The following is a 24,989-nucleotide window of genomic DNA, read 5'->3' on the forward strand; positions in this document are numbered from 1 at the left end:
CCACCCAGGTGCCCCGGTAACACTTTTTTAATGAAAAGTTCTATGGATTTTGACACATATTTAGATTCAAGAAAACCCTGCCAAAACTGGGACACAGAACATTTCCACCAACCCAAAAGTTCCCCCAGCTATCTGCCTGTAGTCACATCCTCACCTCACCCCAAACACCCTGGCAACCACTGATCTGTTCTCCACAATTATGGCTTGATCTTTTTCGAGAATTTTTCAGAATGCCAAATAAATGGAATCATGGTATGTAACCTTGGTTCTTTTGCTCAGCGTGGTGTATTTAAGATTCACCCATGTTGTGTTTATCAGCAGTTTGTTGCTTTTTGCTGTTGCATAGTAGTCTGGTGTGCAAGTTTCACAGTTTATTTACCCATTCACCTGTTGAATAGTTTTGGGGGGATGTCCAGCTTTGGACTATCACAAATAAAGCTGCTGCAGGTGTTCACGTACAGGTTTTTATATAAACCAAGTTTCATTTCCTTAGGCTATAAACCTCGCAGTGGGATTGTTGGGGGTCAAATTTATATTTAACTTTATGAGAAATCACCATGTCATTTTCCAGAGTAGCTGTACCATTTCACATTCCCAGCAGAAGTGTATAGTGTTCTAGTTGCCCCAAGTACTTGTCAGCACTTGGTATTGTCAGTATTTTAGCCATTCAAATAAGTATGTAAGTAATGGTATCTTATCATGTTTTTAATATGCATTCTTCTAATGGTTAATGATTTTGATTATCTTTCTATGTGCTTATTTGCCATTCTTATATCCTCTTTGGTGAAGTGTCTATTACAGTTATTTTCCCATATTTTAATTGTGTTATTTGTTTCTTGCTGTTGAGTTTGAGAGTTCTTTGTATATTCTGGATACAAGTCTATTATGGAGTATGTAGTTTTCAGATATATTCTCCTAGTCCATAGCTTGTCTCTTCATACTCATAACAGTATCATTGGAAGAACAAAATTTTTAAGTTTGATGAAGTCCAGTTTATCAGTTCAGTTTTTTTTTTATGAATCTTCTGTTTGGTTTTATCTTTAAGACCTCGCTGCCTAACCCCAGTCACAAGGATTTATCCTGTGTTTCTTTTAAAACCTTTATTGTTTTATGTTTTTCAGTTAGACCTATGATCTATTTTGAGTTAATCTTTATGTAAGGTGTGAGCTTTATATTAAGGTTTCTTTCTTTCCTTATGGATGACTTATTGTTCCAATACCCATTAGTTGAAAAGAATATCTTTCCTCCACCAAACTGTGTTTATGCTTTGTCAAAGATCAAATGGCTGTATTTGTGTAAGTCTGTTTCTGGAGTTTCTATTTTGTTCCATTGATCTCTGTGTCTGTATCTTCTATCTGGCTCTCTTTTAACTAAAAAATAGTAATAAATAAACCCCAGAAATATTTGTCATGTGTCATGAGCAATAGAGGGTGGATGGGGGAGAAAGCAGTCTCTTGTGGGCCCGAGAACTAGCAGCAATTGATCCTCTCTATCACCTATGTCCTGCCCCCTCCTAGCTCAGACCTGATGGAAACTGAGCTGAATAGATCAATAAAGTTACCAGGTAACTTCATGGTGTAACCAGTTAATAAAACCAAATGTCTTCTTCCCTAAACACTTTCCTCACTCTCAGTGTGTTCTTCGTGGTGTCAACTGAAAAATATGCCAGGCTCACATAACTCAGTGCAGAGGGAAGAAGCTGTACCCTGACTTAAGGAAAAGTTTCAGATGAAAATACAACTAACTCTGCTTCCCATGCAGGGAGATACAAAAATGGAAACATCTCTTATGACTTAATTTGAAAATAAATTTCATCTAAGCCATAGCAGGAGTTTTATTACATCAACAACTGGTCTCTGTTAAAAAGAAGTTTCTGGGTTACCTTTCAGCATGCGCCCTTTGCATGAGGAAAATCCAGAATGACATTCCAGTGCACAGAAATATAGATGGGTGGACACACAGAGAGATGGAAACATTTCTAGATAGTCTCCTTTCCTTTCCCCTAGCCCAAACTGGGATCATTTGATATATACTATTTTGTAACTAAAATAGGTTTTCTTTGCTGCATAGAAAGCTGGGGTTGATAGCACTAATTATTTTTCATTATTTCTTTTGATCACAGGTGATAGCAGTGGCAGAGTCATTGGTGTTAAGTAAACACATGTTTTCTCCCTTCAGGCTGATGTTGGAGGACTTCTCCTCTTTCTGGGTGTATTAGGATAATAATTGCAGCTAAGAAATAATGTACTGTTTATTGACATGGCCAGATGGAGCCATTACTTTTACAAAGACACATGGGTGTTTGGATTCCAAGATCCACATGGCATCTTCTAATTATTGGCCAGTTTTTCAGCAGTCCTGACAGTTTTAGGCTATGAATAGTGGCTTCTTTCACATGCAAACATATCTTATCCTGTTTCTCTGCTCTTTCTGAGTTGAAGTCAGCTTTTAAAACAGACATTATCTGGGGATGCCTGGGTGGCTCAGTCAGTTAAGTGTTTGCCTTTGGCTCAGGTCATGATCCCAGGGTCCTGGGATCAAGTCCAGCATCGGGCTCCTTGCTCAGTGCAGAGCCTTCTTCTCCCTCAGCCTGCCGCTCCCCGTGTTTGTGCTCTGTCTCTGTCTCTCTCGGATATAAATAAAATCTTTTTTTTTTTTTTTTAAAAGGAACATTATCTGATTCCCTTTCTACTATTCATGATGGTGCTCCCAAAGTGAATGAATGAGCATCTATTCATTATTTACCTTTTACTTTTCTCACTTTATCTTATGCCTCTAGGTAGGATGAGATTAGACTGAAGAATGAGAAAAGGGGCCACCCTCATATATTCATTTGTTTATTCATTCATTCATTCATTCATTCTGCAGATATTTATTGAGTACCTACTCTGTGTCAAGTACTTTGCCTTCGAGGAGCACATAGTACAACAGGTGATAGATACAAGTGGTCTAGGAGCACTACATAGAGTCCCTTATTCAGCCTTGAGAATTAGAGAAGGTCTGTATATGAGTTAGCCTAGTGAAGGGGGAAGGAGATAGGGGAGAGTACCCAAGCAGAGAGCATTGTCTATGTAAATTCCAGAGAAGATGTCAATGATTTTTCAGAGGACTGCAATGATATTGGTATTACAGGAGTATAGAGTGCAGAGGTAGGTTTTTTATTGTCCAGTATTTGATTGTACAGTATTATTTCAACACACACACACACACACACACACACACACACACGCACCCTAGAATATCCTCCCTAGATAGGGAATATATTCTTGAGTCCACCATTGGCCCCACCCCTTTCCATTGTTCTACTCTATCCTGATTTATTTTATTATCTGCCCAACCCATGTAGGTGTTTGAGTTTGGGACCTTCTACCTCTGAACCTAGATAAAGATCAAGCTCAAACTATCTCGGTTGCCATTTCTGGTATGACAGGAAAGGAGACTAGCTTTTTGATGGGACTCTGAAGACCAACCCAATGAAAGATCTTACCCCAGAGATAAGACCAGGACAGTTACTCACATACATTAAAAGGAGGGTTCCCCTCCCCAGGGAGGAAAATGGAATATGATAACAAATATTTATTGAGATCCTATCATGTGCCAGGTACTATGCTAAGTTCTTTTATAATAGGCCTCTCTATAAAAGATGATAGTCATTTAAAAGATCACAGGTGCATGTATGACATTAAACTTATAATTTATAAAGTGATCTGATGCATCTCCAAATATCCTATATATGAGAATGTCACTTTCATGTGTAATGCAGTCAAATTTTCATCACTACTGAGGGTCAATTATGTGTTAGGTACTGGACTACAGTGGGGATACTGAACAGACAGGGTCACTGCCTTCTTCACTGCTGGGGACTTCCTCACAGCATGGACAATTGTCTCTGGTCCTTGGAGCTGTCAGCTTTGAGTCACCCTAGAACTAAAGGAAATTTTTGAAAAATATGTCAGGGTTTGTGATCTTGGTGAACTTTAACATATTTGTGTATTTAAGATTGATTTGGGTCAAGCCAACCCTTCTCCTGGGAAGGAAAATTGCAGCCATTAGGTAAGTCAATAGGAAACACCTCTGTTGGTGAATCAGGGGTGACATTATCTTCCTAGGACTTTCATATTGTTGGTTTAGGATTTTGAATACCTTGCTAAACTAACTTTAAAAAATAACTTCTTGGTCCTCACAATAGAAATTGAGCCAAAGCTGGTTTACATGTTCATACTGGCATTTGGCATGAGTCATGAGAAATGAGGATATTTATTTCCCCAGAAAGGAGGAGAATCTGAGTTAACTTTGAATCCCTCTCTGTGGCCCAACATAGTGCCTTAGGCAGACTGTTGCTCAATAAATATTTGCTAATCCAAAAGCCACTTAGCCAGAGATCTGTATCTACAAAGAAAGGTCTTCTTTGCCAATCTGTCAGAGGGCCTGCACTGTGGAACCGCCCTATATATTGGAACCTTTGCCCATGAGGAACTCTATCAGGGAGTCAGGAACTGGTTGGGTTTATATAACCTTCTGTTTGCCAGGTATGGCAACCAGGTAAAATTAGAATGTAGTAAGCCACCCTGAGCATAGATTTCTTCCTTCTCCCAGGCTCTACAGCTGGCCTGCTGGTCGTTCTCCCTGTTCACATCTGGGAAGCATCACTAAGCCCTAGTGAGAGAAGAATTCCAGTTGCAACATTCTGATCAGCGGCTGTGCTGGGGCAATGGAGGAAGGGCAGCCCCAGGCACAGAATGATGCAAGTTTGTGCATCTGATGACGGCTTCTGGGGGAAGCTGAGAACTGTAGGAAAGGCCCCACCAGAAGACCAGGAATCCCAAGTTAATGATTACAGTGCAGTAGAAGTAAGGACAAAAAAACGAGAGCTCATGGGAGAAACCGGGAGGACTTTGGTGAAGTTGAAAATGAGGCAGAGAGGGGATTCTGAATTGTAGGAAATTCCAAGAGGCAGGCTCATGTTCTGTTTGTGAAAAACCAAGTTCGGAATGACTGACCAGTGGTAAGCCAAGAGAAGATTCTGAAATATTCGGGAGCATCTGATAGCAAACGAAGGAGACTTTGAATTACAAATAGAAGAAAATGGAAAATCAAGGCAGTTTTGAGGAAGGGTAGCTTTGCAATCTTTACATAGAATATTTCAATTGACTACAATATTTAACAGGAGGGATCTATAGAAGCTGGTGTGAAGGCTGGATTAATGAGGTGGGCGGAGCAGGTTGCTCTGGTGTGGCTCAGATGCAGCTTTCAGACGGGGCAGAGCGTGGAGTTACGCAAATACAGTGGCTACCAAAAGCGGAGTAGCCCAGGCACCCAGCATGGCTGCTGAGCTCTCAGAGGTGGGTTTGGAAAGACATTTGTTCAGAGCATTGCTCAGAAGTGAGCTGGGCTCCCAGAAGCGCTGTAATTTCTTTAGATCATCTGATAGCTGTCTCCGATGTTTACCAGCTTCAGGGAGATCAGGCCATTGTGAATTTTTTTTTTTTTTTTTTCTGTAATAAAACTAGCCCCAGCCAACCAGACTGGGAACTTACTGCCTGAGCTGTTTTCCAACATGGTTTTGCTGGCAAAACCAGACAAGAGTGTTTCCTTTACTCTCAAGGGCCCTGTTTACACTGACTTTATTTTTACTGCCAGCTTTCAAGTGGGAAGAGGAAGATTCTATTTAAAGGTCAGCAGGTGAGCAGAAGGATCCCTCTCCTGCTATTCCTGGGGGTGCCTGTCCATGTGTGCATGCCTCTCTCTGTTTGTACCTTTGTGTGTGTGTGTGCGTGTGTGTGTGTGTGTGCTTTTCCACATGCAAATTATTTGTGCCCTGATCTGATTGATGAGACCAGATCACTTGTTTGTAGGCATAATGGTGGGTGCCTGGCTGGTTGTTTGGCAGTTCCCTATTTGTTTATTGTAAAGAAGGTAAATCAGTCTGTGGGATTTTCTGGATTGGAGGGCAAGGAATATTTACTGTCAACAGGATAAGAACAAGGAGATATAAGATACTGGGCTGCAGGGTGCATCTAGTGTTGGGACAAGAGCATAAAAAGGCGGGGAAGAAGCCAACTACAGAGCATTTCTATCTTGAGATTTAAGTATCTGAGTGGGAAATACAACTTGGGAAAATTGCCTTTGGTCAAAGCACCCGTCAATAGAGCTAAATCGAGTCAAATTAAGTTGGACTCAAATTCAGTTTCAATTTCATCAACTCTCCTTTTTAAATTCCTTTTTTTTTTTTTTTTTAAATTCCCAAAAGATGACAGACAGATGCTCCCAATTTGGAAATGAGAGCTGGAGGGAAGAACTGAGAAGGCCAGTCTCTGGTCCATGTACACATTCTCAAAGAAATTTAGCACCAAGACTAACATTCTTGGGAAGCCAACCTGCAAGTATCCTCCACTGAGGGACAAACCAAGACATTGCTGCTCCATTGAGGACTGACCAACAAGCCATGAAATCCCTGACTGCAGGAGACTTGGAAGACTGCCTTATGACTAAGGTAAGGACAGGTACGGGTCTCTCCCACACTCCCACCCCATCCCTCCTGCCCCACCAACCTGGATTCAGAAGGGATGTCAGGCTGCTTCCAAAGATACATGAAAGGCTCCTCGGGAACCCAAGACCATCACCCATAAGAGTGTTTAGGGACTTAACCTTATTTCAGTCCTCTCTCTGAGATTCTAGTGCCAGAGGCCCTTTGGGTACAGACTGTGGAACAGAAAGTTAGAACGTGGGTTGGAACTCCATCTCTGCCATTGGTACTGGGTATGGTTATGAGGGAGGCACGGAACCTGCCTGAGCCTCAGCTTTCTTCTCTGTCAAATGGGGGTGATAATAGGGTCATTGAAAAAGAGTAAATGAAATTAAGAATGCCCTTTAGAAACTATAAAACTGCTAGATTTAAAAATATATATCACATATTTAGTATAAATCCATTAAGAGTTCATTGAATTTCTTCTTTAGAGAGTCATAGACTCTTAGAGTGTTAGAACTGGAAGGGACCTTACATATTATCTAACTTAATTCAGCCTTTCCATTTACTGATGAAGCTATTAAGGCACAGAGCCACCCGTAAAACCAGAACATTTAAAGTAAGATTAGGGACTTGTCTAAGATTAGGGACATGCCTTCACAAGTAAACAAAGCAGAGTTCATTATCACAGTGATAAGCTGATTTTGTAGGCAAACCACTTAGATAAATAGGGGAAACTTAAAGATGATAAAAATTACAGCCAGCAGGGGCGCCTGGGTGGCTCAGTCGTTAAGCGTCTGCCTTCAGCTCAGGTCATGATCCTGGGATCCTGGGATCCTGGGATCGAGCCCCGCATCGGGCTCCCTGCTCGGCGGGAAGCCTGCTTCTCCCTCTCCACTCTCCCTGCTTGTGTTCCCTCTCTCGCTGTCTCTCTCTCTGTCAAATAAATAAATAAAATCTTAAAAAAAAATTATAGCCAACAAAGTGATTTCCCATTATTTCCCCTTTTGGGGGCTATTATAAATGGAAGGGGTGCTGGCTGGCATTTTCCCATGGTCCTGTGTTTTCTGAAAGAAAAAAAAGTCCAAATTTCTTTTAGCCTGGCAAGTAATACTTTATCTTTCCATGCTGTTTCCCTGCTCTCCAATAGCAGAAATTCTAAACAGTGCTCTCTACATTGAATCCAGCCTGTGCACAGGTTTTCTTTGGCCTGCAGAGTATTTTTAAATTTTTTCAAATTTGTTACAAACATTTCATAATAGTGGGATTTTGCATAGAAATCCAGATTTCCCTCTTCTGTGGAAAAAGGAAAACATCAGGATATCTGGCAACCACAGGTCCCGTTTCTTGCCTGGCAACCGTGGATTGGGGCTGAGTGTCTGTTCAACAGAGCATGTGCTCACGGGTTCTCTGGGGGCTGCGGCACTCCTGCGCCCCCCTCAGCCCTTCCTCTCGTGTGCGTCCACCCTCTGTCCCTGTAGGTGGTGAGTCTGCCGGGCATGCCCCACAAATACTATGTCCTGAGAAAGCCTAAGGCCTGAGCTGATCCTCTCTCCTCTGCCAGGGGACACATCCTCTCTCCTCTCCATTTCCATTTCTCTGGCTCATACTCATCCTTCAAATTCAGCTCAGAGCCTACCTTATCACGAAAGATTTCCTTGACACCCTAACCCAGAATGTTTTGGCTTCCCTCTGAACTCCTGTCGTAATTATTACTGACAATATTTGTTTGGCAATCAGTTGTGTATTGACTCTTGGCACCTTTCCTATTATTATCTTGGGTGGCAACTTAAATATCATCTCGTTTTATTCTTTACAAGTTTCTGTAGGGGATGAGAGCGTCTCGGGTATCTTCATTCCCTTTGACGTTCCCAGATGTGGTCAGAATATCTTTAGGAGTCACTGAAGATAATACAAGAATGGTGTAAAAGGTGCTGGCAGATTGAGGCCCAGGCAGGATCTCATGGAATCTATCAGCAACCGTGTGGCGTGTGCACAGTACCTCCAATAACTCGACCAAAGTCACACAGCTACATAGTGAAAGTGCGAGGTGTCGGTAAGAAAATTCTGTTTTACTCCAAAGCCGTATTTGCTCTGCTAAACCCCTCTGTATCTCCACAAACACACACTGAGCACCTGCTGTGTGCAAAACACTGTGCCCAAAACCCAGGTCCAGGATGTGGCCTGTGAACTGAGGGGGAAAATGTGTTTGGGGTGTCTTTAAGGATGGCCCTCTCCCTCCTGCAGATTTTGCACATAACTCCAAGGGTGAAAGGAGAATGTTCCTTGTGCAGACAGGGAAATAACACATGGCAGTCCGCAGGGCTGCACCGGCGATTTCCACAGGGTGCTGGAGGAGAACTGAGGAGTGTTGGCTCTCAGGGGGGAGGTGTGGTCCAGCAAGAGGAGTGGAGACTCAGCCTGAGAGCACGCATGGGGTTTTAACAAGCGGAGGAGTACTGGAGAGGCCTTCCTGGCGGAGGGAACCCCCTTCAAGCAGTCAGTGTGGGTGTCGTGGCCGCAGCCTTGTCCCTGGGGAGGCCGAGCAGTACAGTGGTCACGAACGTGGGCTGCCAGGTGCCCAGCATGGATCCCCGTTCTGGGGCTTACTGACTCCGGCGGGACCCAGAGCAAATTCCTTACGCACTCTGAACTTGAGTTTCCTCCTCTGTAAAATGGTGATGATCGCAGCATCCACCTTCCAGGATTGTTGGGCAGCTCAAGGGGGCTAGCTCTCAGAGAGGGTCCTGCACACAGGAGGGCCTCCCGTCCCAGCTCCGTGGTGCCACTGTTGCTGTGATTTTTGCGCAGCTGTACGGAGTCTGGGGGGCCCCAGCATCTGGCTCAGGGAAGAATGGGTCTGAGAAGATGGGGATATGATGGTGGAAGGCCGCCTATCTCATCTGTAGGTAGCACCTTAACGTCTCCATCCGTTTAGATCATTAATCCTGGAAGACAGAGATGGTGCTTGTCCTGTGTTTTTTTTTAAAGATCCGATTATTGGATTTAATGCAATTCCAGAATTAAAATGTCTGGCAGGAAGTTCTCAGCCTTTTATCCCCAGGGGCACTCACCGTGGGTGACAGCCACACGGGCCACATGCTCTTGGGGGCCAGGCCTGTGTGACATTCCTGGCATGCGACTGAGCGCCGCCCCTCTACCTGTCTCAAGAAAGCACGTCGGAATGCAAGTGAGTCAGAATGGTGTTATGATAGGCAATAACCTTGAATTCTCACTGATTTATATTTGAAACAGTAAATTGTTCTGAACTCGAGCTATTAATAGTAGCAGATGATGTGTGGGGCAACAGTGGGCCAGACGCTGTGGCTGGGGAGGAGGAAGGTGGCCTGGGATGGGGAAGTGTACGTGTGTGGCGACAGGTACACGTGCCCTGGAGGGAGGCCCACAGAAACTACATGGCACCCTTCAAGGGGGCCTCTGATGACTGTCTTTGCAAAAACTCTGCTTCATTAGAGTTCCTGAATTGGCTCGCTAACAAACGGGGTGTAACTTTCCGGGGTCAGTGGGATGGAAGGGAGGATGAGAAGACATAACCCTGGTCTAGCATTGTGGGTCTGGCTAATTTCACCCAATTCCTTTCTGCTCGTGCTTTGTCCCATCCACAGAGGTAGGCTTTTAAAAAGAAAAGCACACCTATGTTCACTGACCTAATCCTCGGAGGAGGCGAGTGAAACTCACACGCGCACTGAGGTCACGTTTGGACTGAATGTGCCTTGATTCCTTCTTCGGAAGTGACCTTCTTTCCCCCTTACGTGTGTTCCCAAGCTGCGCCGTGGAATGGGTCTGGTGACAGGCCGCCTCAAGGCTGCACCTGGTATCTTCCTGAAGTTGGACCCACACGAAAGGGCTTCTGGGCTCGGGCACGCGACGGGTCTCTGCGTGTGGTGGCACCTCCTTCTTCCCCCAAGATCACTCCCTACAGAGCCGCCTCGGGCCCCATTCCCTGCTTTTCCACACCCTGAAATGGAATCTTCCTGCACCACCTTGCTAGGCTGTGATCTCCTGCTGGGGTTTCTGGGTGCTGATTGACACCAAGGGAGTGACGAGTGGTCTGTGGGACGGAGCCTGGGAAACCTTCAGCGTAAGTCCCTTCTGGGGCTGCTGAAGAGCACGTGGTCCATAGAGATGTAGAGGGAAGAACTGACCGCAGGAAGTGTGGCCAGCGACTCGGCCCATCACCACCTGCAGGGAAGAGGCTTCCACCTGACTCGCGCTCAGGCGCCTGCTGTGTTGCCCTGGGGTGCCTGTGGGTGCCAGAACAGTCCGTGACGCCCAGATTAATGGAGACTTTGGATCTGTTACTTCATGCGCCTTGACTTCAGTGCAAGTGGAGGGCATGGTTAGGTTCAGGAAGAGGATCGAGGTAGGTATTATTTCTGGAGCGTCTACTCGAGGGTACGGAACAGAGGGACGGAAAGAGCAGTGAGGGATCCCGGTCATAGGGCCAGCCCTACTGCCAACTGCCAGTGTGACATTAGGAGAACCACCCATCGCTCTGGCCTCCTGTAGGGTGACACCAGGCAAGTTGATTTCTGAGGTCTCTTCCAATTCTAAGACCCCGAGTCAAAATAGCAGCGGCAGTAATGGATGAAGGAAATCAAAACCAGAATTTATGGCTCTAGGCCCAGAAAAGTATTCCCTTATTCTGATTTCTACTTTCAGAAATCAGAACAAGTCATAAAGATGTATAATGAGTGAGAGATTACAGGTGTCTTCCAGGGAGTGTGTGACCTGGGAGCTCTGCCCAGTAAGGAAATTCCATCATCCAGGGAGGGCAGAATTTGTAGAAGAGATTCACAGTGGAGAACTTTTATCCAGTAGACTACTCATCATACACGCACACACATACTTCTTCTCTCAAGCTTTTATCAGTTAAAATTTATTTGACAGTGTCGGGGCGCCTGGGTGGCTCAGATGGGTGAGCATCCAACTCTTGACTTTGGCTCAGGTCATGATCTCAGGGTCCTGAGATTGAGCCCCCTGTCCAGCTCTGCTCTGAGTGTGAAGCCTGCTTCAGATTCTCTCTCTCTCCCTCTCCCTCTGCCCCTCCTGCTTGCTCTCTCTCTCAAAAAAAAAATTGACAGTGTCAATATGGTGATGAATCTTTCATTAGTTTATCAACTCAGGAAACAAAATGTACATGCATGTATAGAATTACCACTATGTTACTGACATTTGAGTTCTGTGAACTCACATCAGTGGACTTGGAGGATTTGTGGCTGAGCCTTAGTCCTCAACACAGTCTAAGAAATTAGCTATTTGAGAAGAGTATTTCCCAACCACTCTGACTGCGGTGTTCTGTCTAGTTAGCCTTGTATGACTTTCTCCCGCTATTCTTTTTTTTTTTTTTAATGATTTTATTTATTTATTTATTTATTTGACAGAGAGATAGTGAGAAAGAGAGTACAAGCAGGGGGAGTGGCAGGCAGAGGGCAGAGGGAGAAGCAGATTCCCCACTGAGCAGGGAGCCCGATGCGGGGCTCGATCCCAGGACCCCAGGATCATGACCTGAGCTGAAGGCAGCCCGCCTAACTGACCGAGCCACACAGGTGCCCCTCTCCTGCTATTCCTGATCAGACTTCTGGTCCCTGACATTGTCCAGTGTTCCCTAATCTACTAAATGGTTTTGTCCATTTTCTTCCCCCAGCTGGAAAACATGGCCCACCACAGAAACCTTCCCTTGTTGCCTTAGCCTTCTCCGCCCAGCAAGCCCTCGCCTTAGCACCTCCATTGTTACCTTTGGAGGGCCGAGGTGTGGAGACCATCTTACAGCTGAGCCCACCGATATGCCACAGCTCCGTGGACCCCCCACAACTGAATCTTGGGAATGCCTGGCAGTCCGCATGTGGTGCCTGAACAGCCTCCATTCCTCAGAGATGTGATTTCCAAAGTCTGTCACCCCGAAGTCCCCTATGGTCCCCTCCCCACCTCACTCATAGCACATTGCCTTGTCTCCTGCTCTGTAAAGAAAACAGCCCTTAGACAGGAAATCTCTCCTATTCCTGCACTCCTACCTTTTTATCTGTGCTTGCACCTTTCTTTCTTTCCTTCTGATGTGCCAACGTGAATTGCTCACCAGGTTTCTGGATTTGCATGACACTCTGGCTGGGAAACCCTGAGTCAGTGGTTTAGCTCCCTGCTGCCTCTTCCTTCCCCACTGGCTCCTTTCTCTCAGCATTTAAATGTGTTCAAACCTGTGTGTCATTTTGAAAAAACCCTGTTTTTTTTTCCCCTTCCCTGGCCAGACTTCCTGGAGGAGTTGCTTACCTCTGTGTTCGCTTGCTCACCTCCCACTCACTTACTCTTTACCCACTGCATTCTGGCTTAAATGCCCACCCCTTCCCTGAACACATCGATCCTGTTCTAGTTGTCAAGCACTGTGGACATTTTTGGGGCCCTATCTCATTTCAGCCACTTAATGTTGACTTTGTTCTTGAAATTCTTCTTCCTTGATTTTCAAGACCTCTTGCTGCTTATTCTCCCATTTCGCCGTCCTCCTCCAAGGCAGTCTCTTCTCCAGCAATATAGGGGAACCATTGCAACCCCCTGTGCTCCTCATGCTAGATACCTGCCATTTGCTCTTTCTTGAACAACCCTCACACCCTTCTCTTTCTAGCTAACTCCTACTAATCTTTCAAGATACAACTCCCCTACACTATGCCTCCAGGAAGAGACCCCAGCCTCCAGACTAGATGATATTTCCCTTTTCCGTGTACCCATAGCATCCCGGACAGACCTCTACACAGCACTAGATTGCTGTGACTTTATTTTCCAGTCTATTTGTCTTGCTCTGTTGTGTCATCTGTAAACCTCTTGACAACAAACACGTACACATAGCACCTGGCATAAAGTGTTCAACAAAATTGATCTAATGGAGTTGAATCACAGCACATAGAGGTCCTACCCTGCAGGGACCCTTCATCATGGGCTACTAAATGCATTCTCCTTTATTTTTGGCATGGCAAATGATCTGCCCCCTCCGTGACCACCTTTTCTCTTCCACTTGGACACTGGAAGATGCAGAATCTCAGTAGCTTACAAATGCTCAAGAAAGGTGCCCTCCCGTGATGAATGTAGTGGGTGGACATATGAGAGCGGTGGGTGGGTAGCTGGTGGCAAGAAGATGGCATTAAAAGCCTATGTAGACATGATCATCATATCTAAGGTCAGACAAGACACATGGATTTTGAAAAGACTATTTCGTGTGTATCATGTATTTCCTTCCTTGAGATCAGGAGCCTCGTCTTATGTTTCTTGTTATTCCTAGGCATCTGGAGGGTATTAGTTTTTCAAAGACATTCCCCTGTGTGGGAATAGGGACCTTTAAAATAGGTCTCAGGCTTCAGACTAGGCCACCTGCTCCGTTGAACCCAGGGGCACCCTCCACTTCCCTGTCATGGCCCCCATGCTTATATTCAGTACTCACGCCTATCTTCCCACCTACTATAAACCATGGTGATGTCTGTGTTACTCATGGCTGGGCCCCAGCATGTCACAGAGTGCCTGGCACCCAGAGGTGCTAAATAAATGTTTATCAATGAGCTAACTTTTATATGACACTTTATACATGTGACATACAGTATGTGTGCATATGCACATTTGTGACCTCTGTCGGGTTTGTTGGTGGGAGGTATGAAGTCCCGGGTGACTGGACTAGCTGATGAGTTAGTTTAGAAAAACAGCTAGAAATCTCTTTGACTTGGACAGTTTTCTTGACTAATTTATGGGTGTCTTCAATGACTAGAGAATACATAGACAGAGCCATTATACAAAACAGAGGGAACATAAAGATTCACAGTGGACACTGCATTTAGGTATATCAAATATTGCTTCCAGTCAGTTCCCGGCCAGGTTCAGCAGCCTCCCCAGGGGGGACCCTTGTCGTGGCACCAGCCTGAGCAACAGAACAGAGCCCCTCCATTTCAGGAAACACAGACTCTTCCCATTTCTTCTTCATTTGGATCTTCCGAACTCTCCTGGAGTTTACTAAAAGTTCCTGCGTGTTCCCCACAAACACCTAGTTCCCTAAACCTTGAGTATCTGTGAAGCTTCGTATATAACGTTGGTGCTCAACTCTCTCACAGTAATTCCGGTTCTGGGGAACTTGCAGTGCGGATTCTGAGGGAACATAAACACGTGCCTTTTCTTACGGGTCTAGTAGCAAAAGGAGGGTGAGTCCTGGGGCCCAGAGAGCCATCATTTATGGACGACAGAAGACAGGAAACTGTCTGCGGCATGATTACACGCGTTGAACGGCTTCATCTCCACCAACCTGGACCGCAACCATTCTCACCCCATTTCAGAGTCTCACCACGGCACGCAAAGCCCCGTGGGATGGGCTGGCCACGCCAGCCTTTCCAAATTCATCTCCCGTCACCCTCCTTTCCCTTTTCCTGGGTCCAAGCACAGGGGCCCCCTTGCCTTGCCAGGCATGCTCCTGCTTTAGGGGGCCTCGGAATTTGCTCTCCCCTGCTGTTGTCAGGGCTCACTTAGATGAAGCCTTCCCTGGTCACCCGATCTAAAATAGCAGCCCCTTTACTCTCTAGTCCCTTATCCTGTTTTATTTGTCATCATGGGATTTATCATACCTGATGTTGGATCATACACACACATACGTGTGTGTGCATATATACGTGTATATGCGTGTGCATATACACACATGTACCTCTATCCTCTACATATGGGGACACGTCTATCTTGTTCGCTCTTCTCTCGTTCGCTGTTGTGCCCCAGCGCCCACCGCACACAGGAGCTGGATTAATGCGGAGTGAATGCTTGTATTTCAGAGAAGGCTGCACCACCAGCGAGTGCCGTCACCCCTAGGTGCATGTGCCTGCCCTGGGGTTCTTGGGAGGGCCAGCTTGTTTGACGGAGCTCCTGTGGTCCCCTACCACCGGGCCTGTCTCATCATGTCCCTCTGCCGGTGCCTGGGCCCCGCCCTGGGAATGACCGCCTCTGCTGATCCCTTCTCACCCAGGTGAGCGTGAGGCGCCAGCAGATCTCCCAGATTGTGGAGGACGTGCAGAGGGTCGTCCACCAGCTGACCACAGAAATCAGCCACCAAGACATTCGATTCCAGGCCGTCCCTTACTCTGACACGTACAATGGGAACATTAAGGTAAGCAGGGCTCACCTGTTCTGTAAGGTGTGTGGGTGGGTGGGTCTCAGTGTGCCCCAGGCATCACCCGACTGAGGGTACCAATAACCCTTCATGTTCCACAGGTCCTCTTAGTATTTACCACTTACACCCTCACTCCAGAGGTGCTGTGTCATGTGAGCCCCCACGGTCCTACTTTATGGATGATAGAACGGAGGCTTCGAGAAGCCACATGTCCTGATCACGTCCTGTTTGGCACAACAGCCAGAACTGAGCCCGGGGCTTCGGACTCCAAGCACGCTGTGCTGTAACAACTGAAGTTTAGTTGAGCACGCATTCATGTATGCAGCAGCTGCTTAATAGACTGGGGACTGGGGACAGGAGCTCAGGGAGGGCATTGGCGAGAAAAGGGTTGGAAGCGAGAGTCTATGGGCTGCAGGTGCGGGAAGGAAGATGCGGAAGAGGTGGCCCTTAGAAAGTGCAGGGGCAGCCTCGCCACCCCTGTCCCCGCTGCAGACAGGACTCTAAGCCACCAGGGCTCATGCACGACAGCCAGCCTTCCTGCACCAGCGTTGTGTGAGCTGAGCCATCCTCACAGAAACGGCCTCCCTCACACCTGCAGACAACCCTGAGGAACAGACATGGCTCGTTGCCTTTCAGAGATGAGGCGAGTGGGGCTCTGAGCCCTTCTGAGTCCCCATGCTCCTTTATCTCGATTTTTCTTATGGCACCTAAGAACCGCTTTCACTTGTATTAGATATATATGTATCCGTGCCCTATCTCTCACACAAGACTACAAGCTCCTTGATTGTAAAGATCATGTTTATTGATCGCTTCATTGCTAGCACCCAGCATGGTGTGTGGCCCATGCAGACGCTCAGCTTCAGGGAATTGATGAATAAGTAAAAGAAATAAGTGCCTGGACTGAAGACCCTTGCTGGTCCAGAACATTCCAAGGTTGTTGGGCACAAGGACCATCCACAAGAATCTGGGACCTGTACATCTGGGGACAGAGGACAGATTTTGGGAAATTCACCCCAGGATGAAAATTCTAAAAGTAGATTCGATCCCCACATACCACAACATCGTTTGCCCACTTCTATCGCCCTTCTAACCTGCATTAGGCCAATAGAGACCAGTGACTAGGAGTAGAAACACAATACCACTTTTTTTTAAAAAAAAGGTTTTATTTATTTATTTACTTATTTGAGAGAGAGAGAGAGAGAGAGCACGAACAGGGGGATTTGCAGAGACAGAGGGAGAAGCAAACTTCCCGCTGAGCAGGGAACCTGATGCAGGGCTTGATCCCAGGACTCTGGGATCATGATCTGAGCTGAAGGCAGACACTTAACCGACTTAGCCACACACAACACCACTTTTCCTAGAATTATATCCAAAGAAATTTCCTTCTGTGGTCTCACTTAGAATTCATAGGTTAAAATATATCTTGCATTTATATACATCCTGTCCTGCGTATTAAGTTTTGAAAATAGTTGGAGTGGGGTGTATAAAAATTGCTTTTATTTTATCTTGGATCAAATCCAGCAAGTATTAACTAAGCACCTTTTATGTGACTATTAACATAATAGTTGTGCTCTCGAATTCACACGCAAGTGGGTTCAAAGAAGGTATTGATTTTGAGTGCCGGAGTTTAAATTTGTTCCCTTTTTTAATCCCACCACCTTTCTATGGGCACCAGAAGTCATGTGGATCCATTATCTAAAGTGTCCCACTGTTGTTCTCTGAGAATGAGGCAGAGTTTGGTGTTCACCCCTGAATTGGCCAGTGACAGAGACCTGAGCAAAGGTTAACCAGATGCCATGGTCAGAAATTTCCATGAAAAGGAGGTGGATCTTCCAGTGCACAACTGATGACTGATGGGAAAAGGTGTGGTGTGGAGTTGGCTGCCACGTGATGTGGCCAGAGGTCAAGCTCCTTCTGGGGATACTGCAGTGCTGGCCAATCTGTTCTATCCTTTGGACCGTTGACCTGACCACTTTCATCCTGACCTCTGCCTAACTGGTACTTATAGAAACAGAGTAGGTAGGTTCTGATCATTTGCTTTATTCTAAGTTTTATTAAACGTAGAATCATCTCAACAGCTCACGTGGTCTCAGCAACTGCCTTTCATTTCACCTGCAATTTTGTAAGGACCAGTCATTAATACTGGCCATGGACCATCAGTACCGGCAAAAAGAAAGGGAGACATTTTGCAGAATCCTTTCTCCTCCTCCTGTCTCTTCGCATACCAGGCCTTTCACCTGATCCAGGTCATTCCTCCCTGACTGAGAGCCAGCCCAGCATAGAAAGCAACCCCTGAACAAGCCATCAGACGGCTTAAGCTCTCCCACTTACTGGCTGTGTGTCCCCAGGGAGATCTCAGAGCCCCTCTGAGCTTTAGGTTCCTCATCTGGGAAACGTTAATGAAGCCCACCTCTTCGTGTAACTGGGAACATCACCCAGTCTAATGCCTGAGACTTGCAGTGCTTAGTATGTGCAGAACTCACTGTATACTATTTCCTTCCCCTGCCTTCTCTTCTCCCTGCTTCGGTGCCCCCTCGAGTTCCAGGTCAGGTTCAGTCTTCTTGCAGATTCTTACACCCAGGGCTCAGTGAATGAACTCACCTGCCCGACCACTACAGTGGTGAGTGCGGCCGAACAAAGACGGAACCCGCCTGCAGCGGGCAGGTGCAGCCCTCTGTCCATCTGGGCGCATTGCTGAGGCTTGAGTGGTCACTGAGCTCCCCGGCCCGACAGGTCGGCGCCCCGGGGATTGCGGTTTCCTCTCAAGTCCGTGAACTCACACTGCCGTCTCCGTTCTCGACCCCAGGTTTTGTCCCCCAGCCAGTTCCTGGTCACCGTCCCGGTGAGGGGCCTGGCCGGGTACAGGGAGGCGAGGGAGCGACGCTGGCGATGCTATACCCTACAGGGGGCCAGGCTGTCCTGCCCCTTGCGGGACCCGGAGGGCCTGCAGCAGTGGCTGGAGGTGGAGCAGTTTATGAAGAGCCTGTGGCAGTGGCATGAGGCAGACGTGAACATTGAGGGAGACATTGTGCCCGCCAAGGTCCTCCAGGTGTTCCGGAAGCTGGTAGAAAATGCAGTTGGAACCTGTCATCTCTCAGGTGAGCGGACCAAGAAAAGGACAGAGGGCAATTTCTGGCATTTGCCTGTTGCTTTATAAAACCTCTGCTCGGGGTGCCTGGGTGGCCCAGTCCGTTGAGCGTCTGACTCTTGGTTTCAGCTCGGGTCGTGGTTCTGGGGTCCCGGGATCGAGCCCCGCATCGGGCTCCCTGCTCAGCATGGAGTCTGCTTGGGATTCTCTCTCTCTCCATCTTGCTCTGCCCCTCACACTCATACTGTCTTTCTCTCTCTCTCTCAAATAAATAAATAAAATCGTGAACAAACAAACAAAAAACCTCTACGTAGGTGTTACCTGAAGCTCGTGCCCCTAGATTGAGACATTAACCATGTGCTCCTTACATCTGTTCACTCCTCACAGTATGAATTAGCTCTTTTTTCTGCTTTGACACCGAAGAGTGGAATTCGTACAGCACCCGCTTGGATTTCCGTGGATTACTGCTCCGGCAGAGACATGATGGGCTTTGGGTTGTGTGCCCTTTCCTGGACGTTAATTTAAAAACTTAGGTACACTTTTTAAAAAGCAAAATACTTGCAAACCACAGGTCTTTGTTACTAGCACATTTCTGTAACACCCTCCAACTGACTGCCGTCCCCCAGTGTATTGAGATGCCACATTTGGAAACCACTGACTTGTGCCAAAACACAAAAATGGGAGGCCATAAAGAACTGATTAAGTTTGACAGTCCTCAAATCTTAAATTGTACGCTACCATGTGGCATGTGTGTACATTCGCTCACACACACATTTTGTTCCCACAGAATAAAAAAGTGTATTTCACACTGGGAAAAAGTGGCGGATTTCCTTAACTGTAAAAGAGTATTTGTAAACCAGTAAGAAAACATACAAGTAGACCAACAGAAATAATGACCAAAAAAAAAAGACTCACAGAAAAAGAATATAAACAGGTAATAGTAAAAAAGTGGGGAAAAGGGGCACCTGGGTGGCTCAGTTGGTTAAGCGTCTGCCTTCCGCTCAGGTTGTGATCCCAGGGTCCTGGGATCGAGCCCCGCATCGGGTTTCCTGCTCAGCGGGGAGTCTGCTTCTCCCTCTCCCTCTGCCTCTATCCCTGACTCATGCTCTCTCTCTGTCTCTCAAATAAATAAATAAAATCTTAAAAAAAAAAAGTGGGAAAAAATGTTCCATCTAACGTATTTCAAGCAATGTGCATTAAAATACCTAATAGATTGACGGAGATGAAAAAGTATGATCATGCTCAGGGTAAGGGTGAGTGTGGTACAAAAGGCCTTTTCATACATTGTTCTTGGAAGTGTAAATTGGTGCCTACTTCTTAAAGGGCGATTAGTATGTTTTTATTTTTATAATGTGCTTAACTTGACAATTCAAGAATTCTAGTTCTAGAACTATATTCCTGCAGACGAAAACAAAATATGCACGAGGACGTCCACGGCCATAGGCTCTAATAGTAAATAACTAGAAATAATGTCAGTAACAAAGGGAAATTGTGAAATAAATTGTACTACGTTTGCCTTTAAGAATGGGGTACGTGTGTGTACACACGGAGTTGTGAAAAATCCTTGTGTTGGAAAATGAAGGGAAAAACCAAAGTGCTGAACAGGACGCGATCCCACACATGTGTAGAAAGGAAAAGATTTGAATGTGCTTTTACCTGTCTGGACGGAACTGTTCTGAAAGTTTCCATAATGGAATTAGCCCACGTTTAATAGATTCTTACCACGTATAGGATGCTTTTGTGGAAAATGTCCTGCGCATAGCAACCCTGGAGAGTCGGAGTTATTTTTCTGCCTGTTTTATGGATGAGAGCACTGAGGTTTAGAGAGGGCTGAACTAACAACATGCGGAAGGTCACACACCAAGTGAGCAGAGCCAGGGCAGAGGCGGGGTGTGGGTGGGGCAGGCTGGTTCCAGCATGTGCTGACTTCTTCACTTTGAAACACTGGTAATAGTGAAAGTGCAAATGAGAGCTGGCAAACGGGCCAGGTTGGTGAGATGCTTTCAGTAAATAACGCCAGGGTGCCAGACGTCATCATGTTCCTGTCTGGGCAGCTCTGATGAGATGCAGACTATAAGCTCTTTATCACACCCCGGCCAAGGAGAGGAATGTTTTTCTTTTGAACAGCTTAACAGGATTAATGAGTGAGCTTCCATTTTCTTCTCTGAACAAACAAGAGAAAAATAATCGATCCCGATTCAAGACCGCTCATCCTTATCTGTAATGAAGGCAAACAAACAAACAAAAAACGACTGTGTATCTTTTGAAAGAAGGGGGAACAGATTAGCAAGGAATTCTAGTACAGGAGCTGAAAGATGCTCCCAGATGCATTTGTTTTCTCTCTCTCTCGTTGCCTGGTTGGGAGAGGCAGTGGGGGCTTTTTCCCACTCATTCGACACTTCCCGCCAATGGCTATGACACACTTTTGAAGTATTTTATAATTACAAGGGCTTGGGATGACAAATACGTCTGAGGCTAGACTAGCTTAATGGATGGTGGGAACAATGCCATCCAAGAGACTGGGAGTCAGGTAAGGGACGGGTTAAGCTGAACTCCACCAGAGGCAGGTGAATGAGTCAGGGGAGGACGCCGTCCTCAACAAGGTCAGGACATCTGGGCAGAATGGAGGGGGCGTAGAAGAATGGTTGGATTTCATTTTTACTAGCAAATACTCCATCTTTGTCTTCTGTGTCTCTTTTCTTCAGTTGAGGCTTCTGAAAAGAATTTATTACTTTCAAAGAAAAGGTGCCGTAAAAGCCTGGGGGCGGGGAGGGGGCGGGCGGAGAAAGGAAAAAGCAACACTCACCCACCATGAGATTTTCTAGCAACGTTTCTATCAATAGTTACTCAGCTAATTGTCTAGTTTTGCCACGAACACCCCACCCTTGGGGTGCTACCGACCTGTGGCAGTTGCCCCACCAGGCGCAAGGAGCTGCTCGCCGCCACTGTTCCCCAATTCCTCCTTTGAATGTTCGCCTGAGCCAGGCTTTCTCTTCTCACTGCCCCTTTGTCATTTCCCACCAGGTAAGGTCAGCATGCTGACACACCACTCTGCAGTTTGGGTTGCCGTGGAAACAGCCACGTGGCAGGTGGAGCTAGAGCTGGTCCCCGCAGTGGAGATCCCTACTGCCTGGTCTGAGAAAGCTCGGTGGCCTCCCTGTCTGCGGCGCTGGCCTTCCCGACAGAGAGCGGAGTGCATCAAGGTATCGGGGAGCCGGGGGCCCAGCTCGCCAGAGCAGAGGCGCTCACAGCTTACCCACCCCCGGCATCGCTGACTGTCAGCCAGCTTGGGAAGGGAAAAATGAGGTTTCACTCGATCAGCGGTGCTCCAGGTGGGGGCCCCACAGTCTGCCGCGGCCCCTGAGAGCCTGTTAGCAATAAGGATTCCCGGGCCCTGCTCGGGACCATGAGAGCCCATGGGCAGGGCCCGGCAGTCTGTGTGTGAAGCTCTCCAGGTGCAGGCTCAGCTTGGAGAACCAGTGCCTGTGGGAAAGTGGACACCGTCTCTCCCGTTCCCTGTGCACAAGGAAGGGGGTTTGCCCTGAGCCCCCCCCCCCGCGTCCCCACGTGGGAGGTTCTGCCTGCCTGGTGGTAGGTCCGCACCCCCCCCCCCCCAAACCAGCGTAGCGGATGGCTTCAGTGCTGGCTTTCTACTCTGGCAAGCAGCCTCCTCCTCATTTTCCTGGTGTTTTTCTCTTTTCCCAGTCATTTGGGTTTGCCTTGCTGGCCCGTTCGCAGTATCACTGGCAGCTGAGCTTCCTGCAGGCCGAGCAGGTGCTGTTGGAGCAACTGGACGAGGACGGGGGCTGCCGCGGCAGGTGTCTCCAGGCCCTGAGGCAGATGAAGGAGGACGTCTGGTGTCCGGGAAAGAGGCCGGTCATCACGTCCCACCATCTGCAGGTGAGCGGGCGCGCCCCGCCTTGGCGTGGGTCCTCTCTGCGTGCCCCGCGGGGCCCGGCCAGAGCCACTCACACCGGGTGTGTGTGTATGCGACCGATTCGAGAGGGGGCCCTAGTGTCCCTAGTGTCCCTATGGGCCATCCCATATGTTACTGCCTGCTCACCAGTGAGATCCCGACAGCCGGGCTGTATGTGTGCCCAGGACAGCCCTGCCCAGGCTGAACGGCCTCCGCCTCCTCCCTTCCCTGCCCCACTTGCCCTCTTTCCGCTCCTTTCTTTTGGTTGTTTCCTCTTCTCTCTCCGTCTCTCCCCTCCACTTATTTCACTCACCACACCAACGTGAGTGCCCACTCTGTGCCGGAAACCGCGCTGAGGTTCAGCACCAATTACACCGTGTGGCCTGCGCCCCTGAGAAGCCTACAGTCTGGGGAAACCTTGCGGATGGCTCGAACCTCAGGGGAATTCATGTTTCCCCTGGTGCTAGGACTCCCTGGGTCCCCAGTCTAGCCAGGTACAGCCACTGCCCCTCGGGGGTGGGGGTCGGGGAGGGGGGGCCACCAGGAAAAGGGGCTTGCCACGTGAGCATGGTTGCGGACCTGAACTCGTGGGTTCCAAATGCTCAGGCAGGGATTTCCCCTCACTCTGCAGCACCTGCCTCCCCTTGTCCCAAACCCAACAACACACATTCATGAGTGCCTTTACTCACTTGCTCAGCAAATGTTTATTGAGGTTACCGTGGGCCAGACACCGGCTGTGAGCGCTACCCCTGGAGGTCCAAGGTGAGCAAACACAGAAGTGGTTCCTGCTACCTTGGAGCTGATGGTTCAGCGGGGGAGATCGGCAGTCAGGTGGTCCCCCAGGTGCACGTGGAGTCACACAGCATGGGGAGCACCAGGAAGGACGGGCCCAGAGCAGCAGACCCTGACCTGGGCTGGGACATCAGGGGGTCCCCCTGGGGAGGGAGCCTTCCATCACACCCTCAACTCCTCTTTTGCAAATTCCCAACTGCACATGGTGAATGGGACGTTCCCGGAACACAGCTGTGTGTTGCTCTGAGGTCAGGAGGTGGCCGACTTAGAGACAGCACAGCCCAAGCCTAGCTGGGGTCTATCCGGGAGCTTCGTCCCTTCTCCCTGACCTTTGCACAGGTGAGCACAGGCCGCCTGTCTGTGCGGTGCCTTCCCGCTTGTGTCCCCTCTCGTTCAGGGGTCCGCCATCTTCTGGCCCTGGATAACTCTTCTAGCTCCAATGTAAGCTATCCAAGGGCACCTACTATTGCATCCTTAGTATCTCTCCCGGTGCTGTGTACATAGTAGTTGCTCAATATATAATTATTGAGCAAATGAATGAATGCCTTCACATCATATTCAACTTTTCCCCCATGAAGGCAGTAGTCTTTGCTTGGCTTTCTTCTCTTTCCTAATAACCTGTCCTCCTTGACCTGCCCAAGAATCTGTTAATATCTCATTTGCACACACTGGGGCCTTTCTCTGGAGTTTCAACATTCTCAACATGTGCCCACGCACATTCCCCTAAAAATACCCACCGGTTCTCGAAGGCATGTGCTTCCTGAGGATAGGCTAGCTCATTCTGCGGGTTTGGCTTCTTTCTTGCTTGCCTTTCTATAAGCCACACTAGGAGGAGTCAGAGCTGAGAAGCAAACTCCATTGTATCTCATATTGGACCTCATGATCTTAACCATTGACTTTACTGCCTCACAATTAAGACAGATGGAAACATATTAAGTGACATGAATATTTTAGACAAGATTGAATAGGGCCACCCTGGGCCTCCCAACCCTTGACTGCTGTCAAAACTGCATTACACCCAAGGATTTACTTTTAGTCCAGTGGCTTCTCAATCACTAGAGGATTTTAGGGCAACTCCTTAAATGTGCTTTGTTTCGGTTCTCCCTAACTCCCCAACAGGGCACAGAATTATGCATTCTCAAGAACGGGCATTTGAAAAGGGGGGTTATTTGTTGAGAAGGACAGGACAGACAGAAGCACTACTAGCTGCCTGTTCTAGTGTTCCATCCTTGGTCCAAGATGCCCTCACCTTTAGACACAGTGATGGACGTGGCTAGTGACAATGTGACACCATCCCGGATGATGGCTTGAGTGGGCGGGATCCTTGCCAAGCCTTCAGTCTGGGGAAAGTAGAAGAGCTGGGTTGCAAAACAGCCTTAGGAAGGATGTGCCAGTCATCATCACCCCACCTTCAGTCTGACATGGTCTGATGAGGTTCTCACCTCGTCCCCAAAGTGGCTCTCCCCACAAAGCAACTCCGTGTGAACAAGAGCTCATCCTTCATTGGCTTATTTATTCCTAAAACCCACTCAAAGACACAGGGGCTTGATTATAAGAGGCCTAACCACTTCGGGTTTGCTTAGGG

At 47.6% G+C, this 24,989-nt stretch overlaps 1 protein-coding gene and 1 long non-coding RNA gene across 12 annotated transcripts in view; one reads left to right on the forward strand and one right to left on the reverse strand.

The window, feature by feature from the left end:
* The window catches only part of LOC115943959 (uncharacterized), a 1,191,882-nt gene that overhangs the window by 792,255 nt on the left and 374,638 nt on the right, over positions 1 to 24,989 (reverse strand). The window lies entirely within an intron of this gene.
* MAB21L3 (mab-21 like 3) overlaps positions 1,031 to 24,989 on the forward strand; it is a 46,849-nt gene continuing 22,890 nt past the window's right edge. For 4 of the 11 annotated variants that reach the window (XR_014144108.1, XR_014144110.1, XR_014144109.1 and 1 more), the window contains exons 1-5: positions 7,788 to 9,656; positions 15,465 to 15,605; positions 18,415 to 18,706; positions 21,721 to 21,899; positions 22,402 to 22,596. Coding sequence is in view for 8 of the 11 variants with exons in the window: in XM_081815744.1 (XP_081671870.1) it covers positions 9,495 to 9,656; positions 15,465 to 15,605; positions 18,415 to 18,706; positions 21,721 to 21,899; positions 22,402 to 22,596 (969 nt within the window). In the remaining 3 variants the exon portion in view is untranslated. Of the gene's footprint in view, positions 5,683 to 6,250; positions 6,494 to 7,787; positions 9,657 to 15,464; positions 15,606 to 18,414; positions 18,707 to 21,720; positions 21,900 to 22,401; positions 22,597 to 24,989 lie in introns of those variants that run through there. The other 7 variants (XM_081815746.1, XM_081815747.1, XM_081815751.1 and 4 more) reach the window with 7 other exon arrangements.

Source organism: Leptonychotes weddellii, chromosome 4, assembly GCF_054177405.1.
Source record: "Leptonychotes weddellii isolate Sample4059 chromosome 4, ASM5417740v2, whole genome shotgun sequence".
Taxonomy (NCBI): Eukaryota; Metazoa; Chordata; class Mammalia; order Carnivora; family Phocidae; genus Leptonychotes; species Leptonychotes weddellii.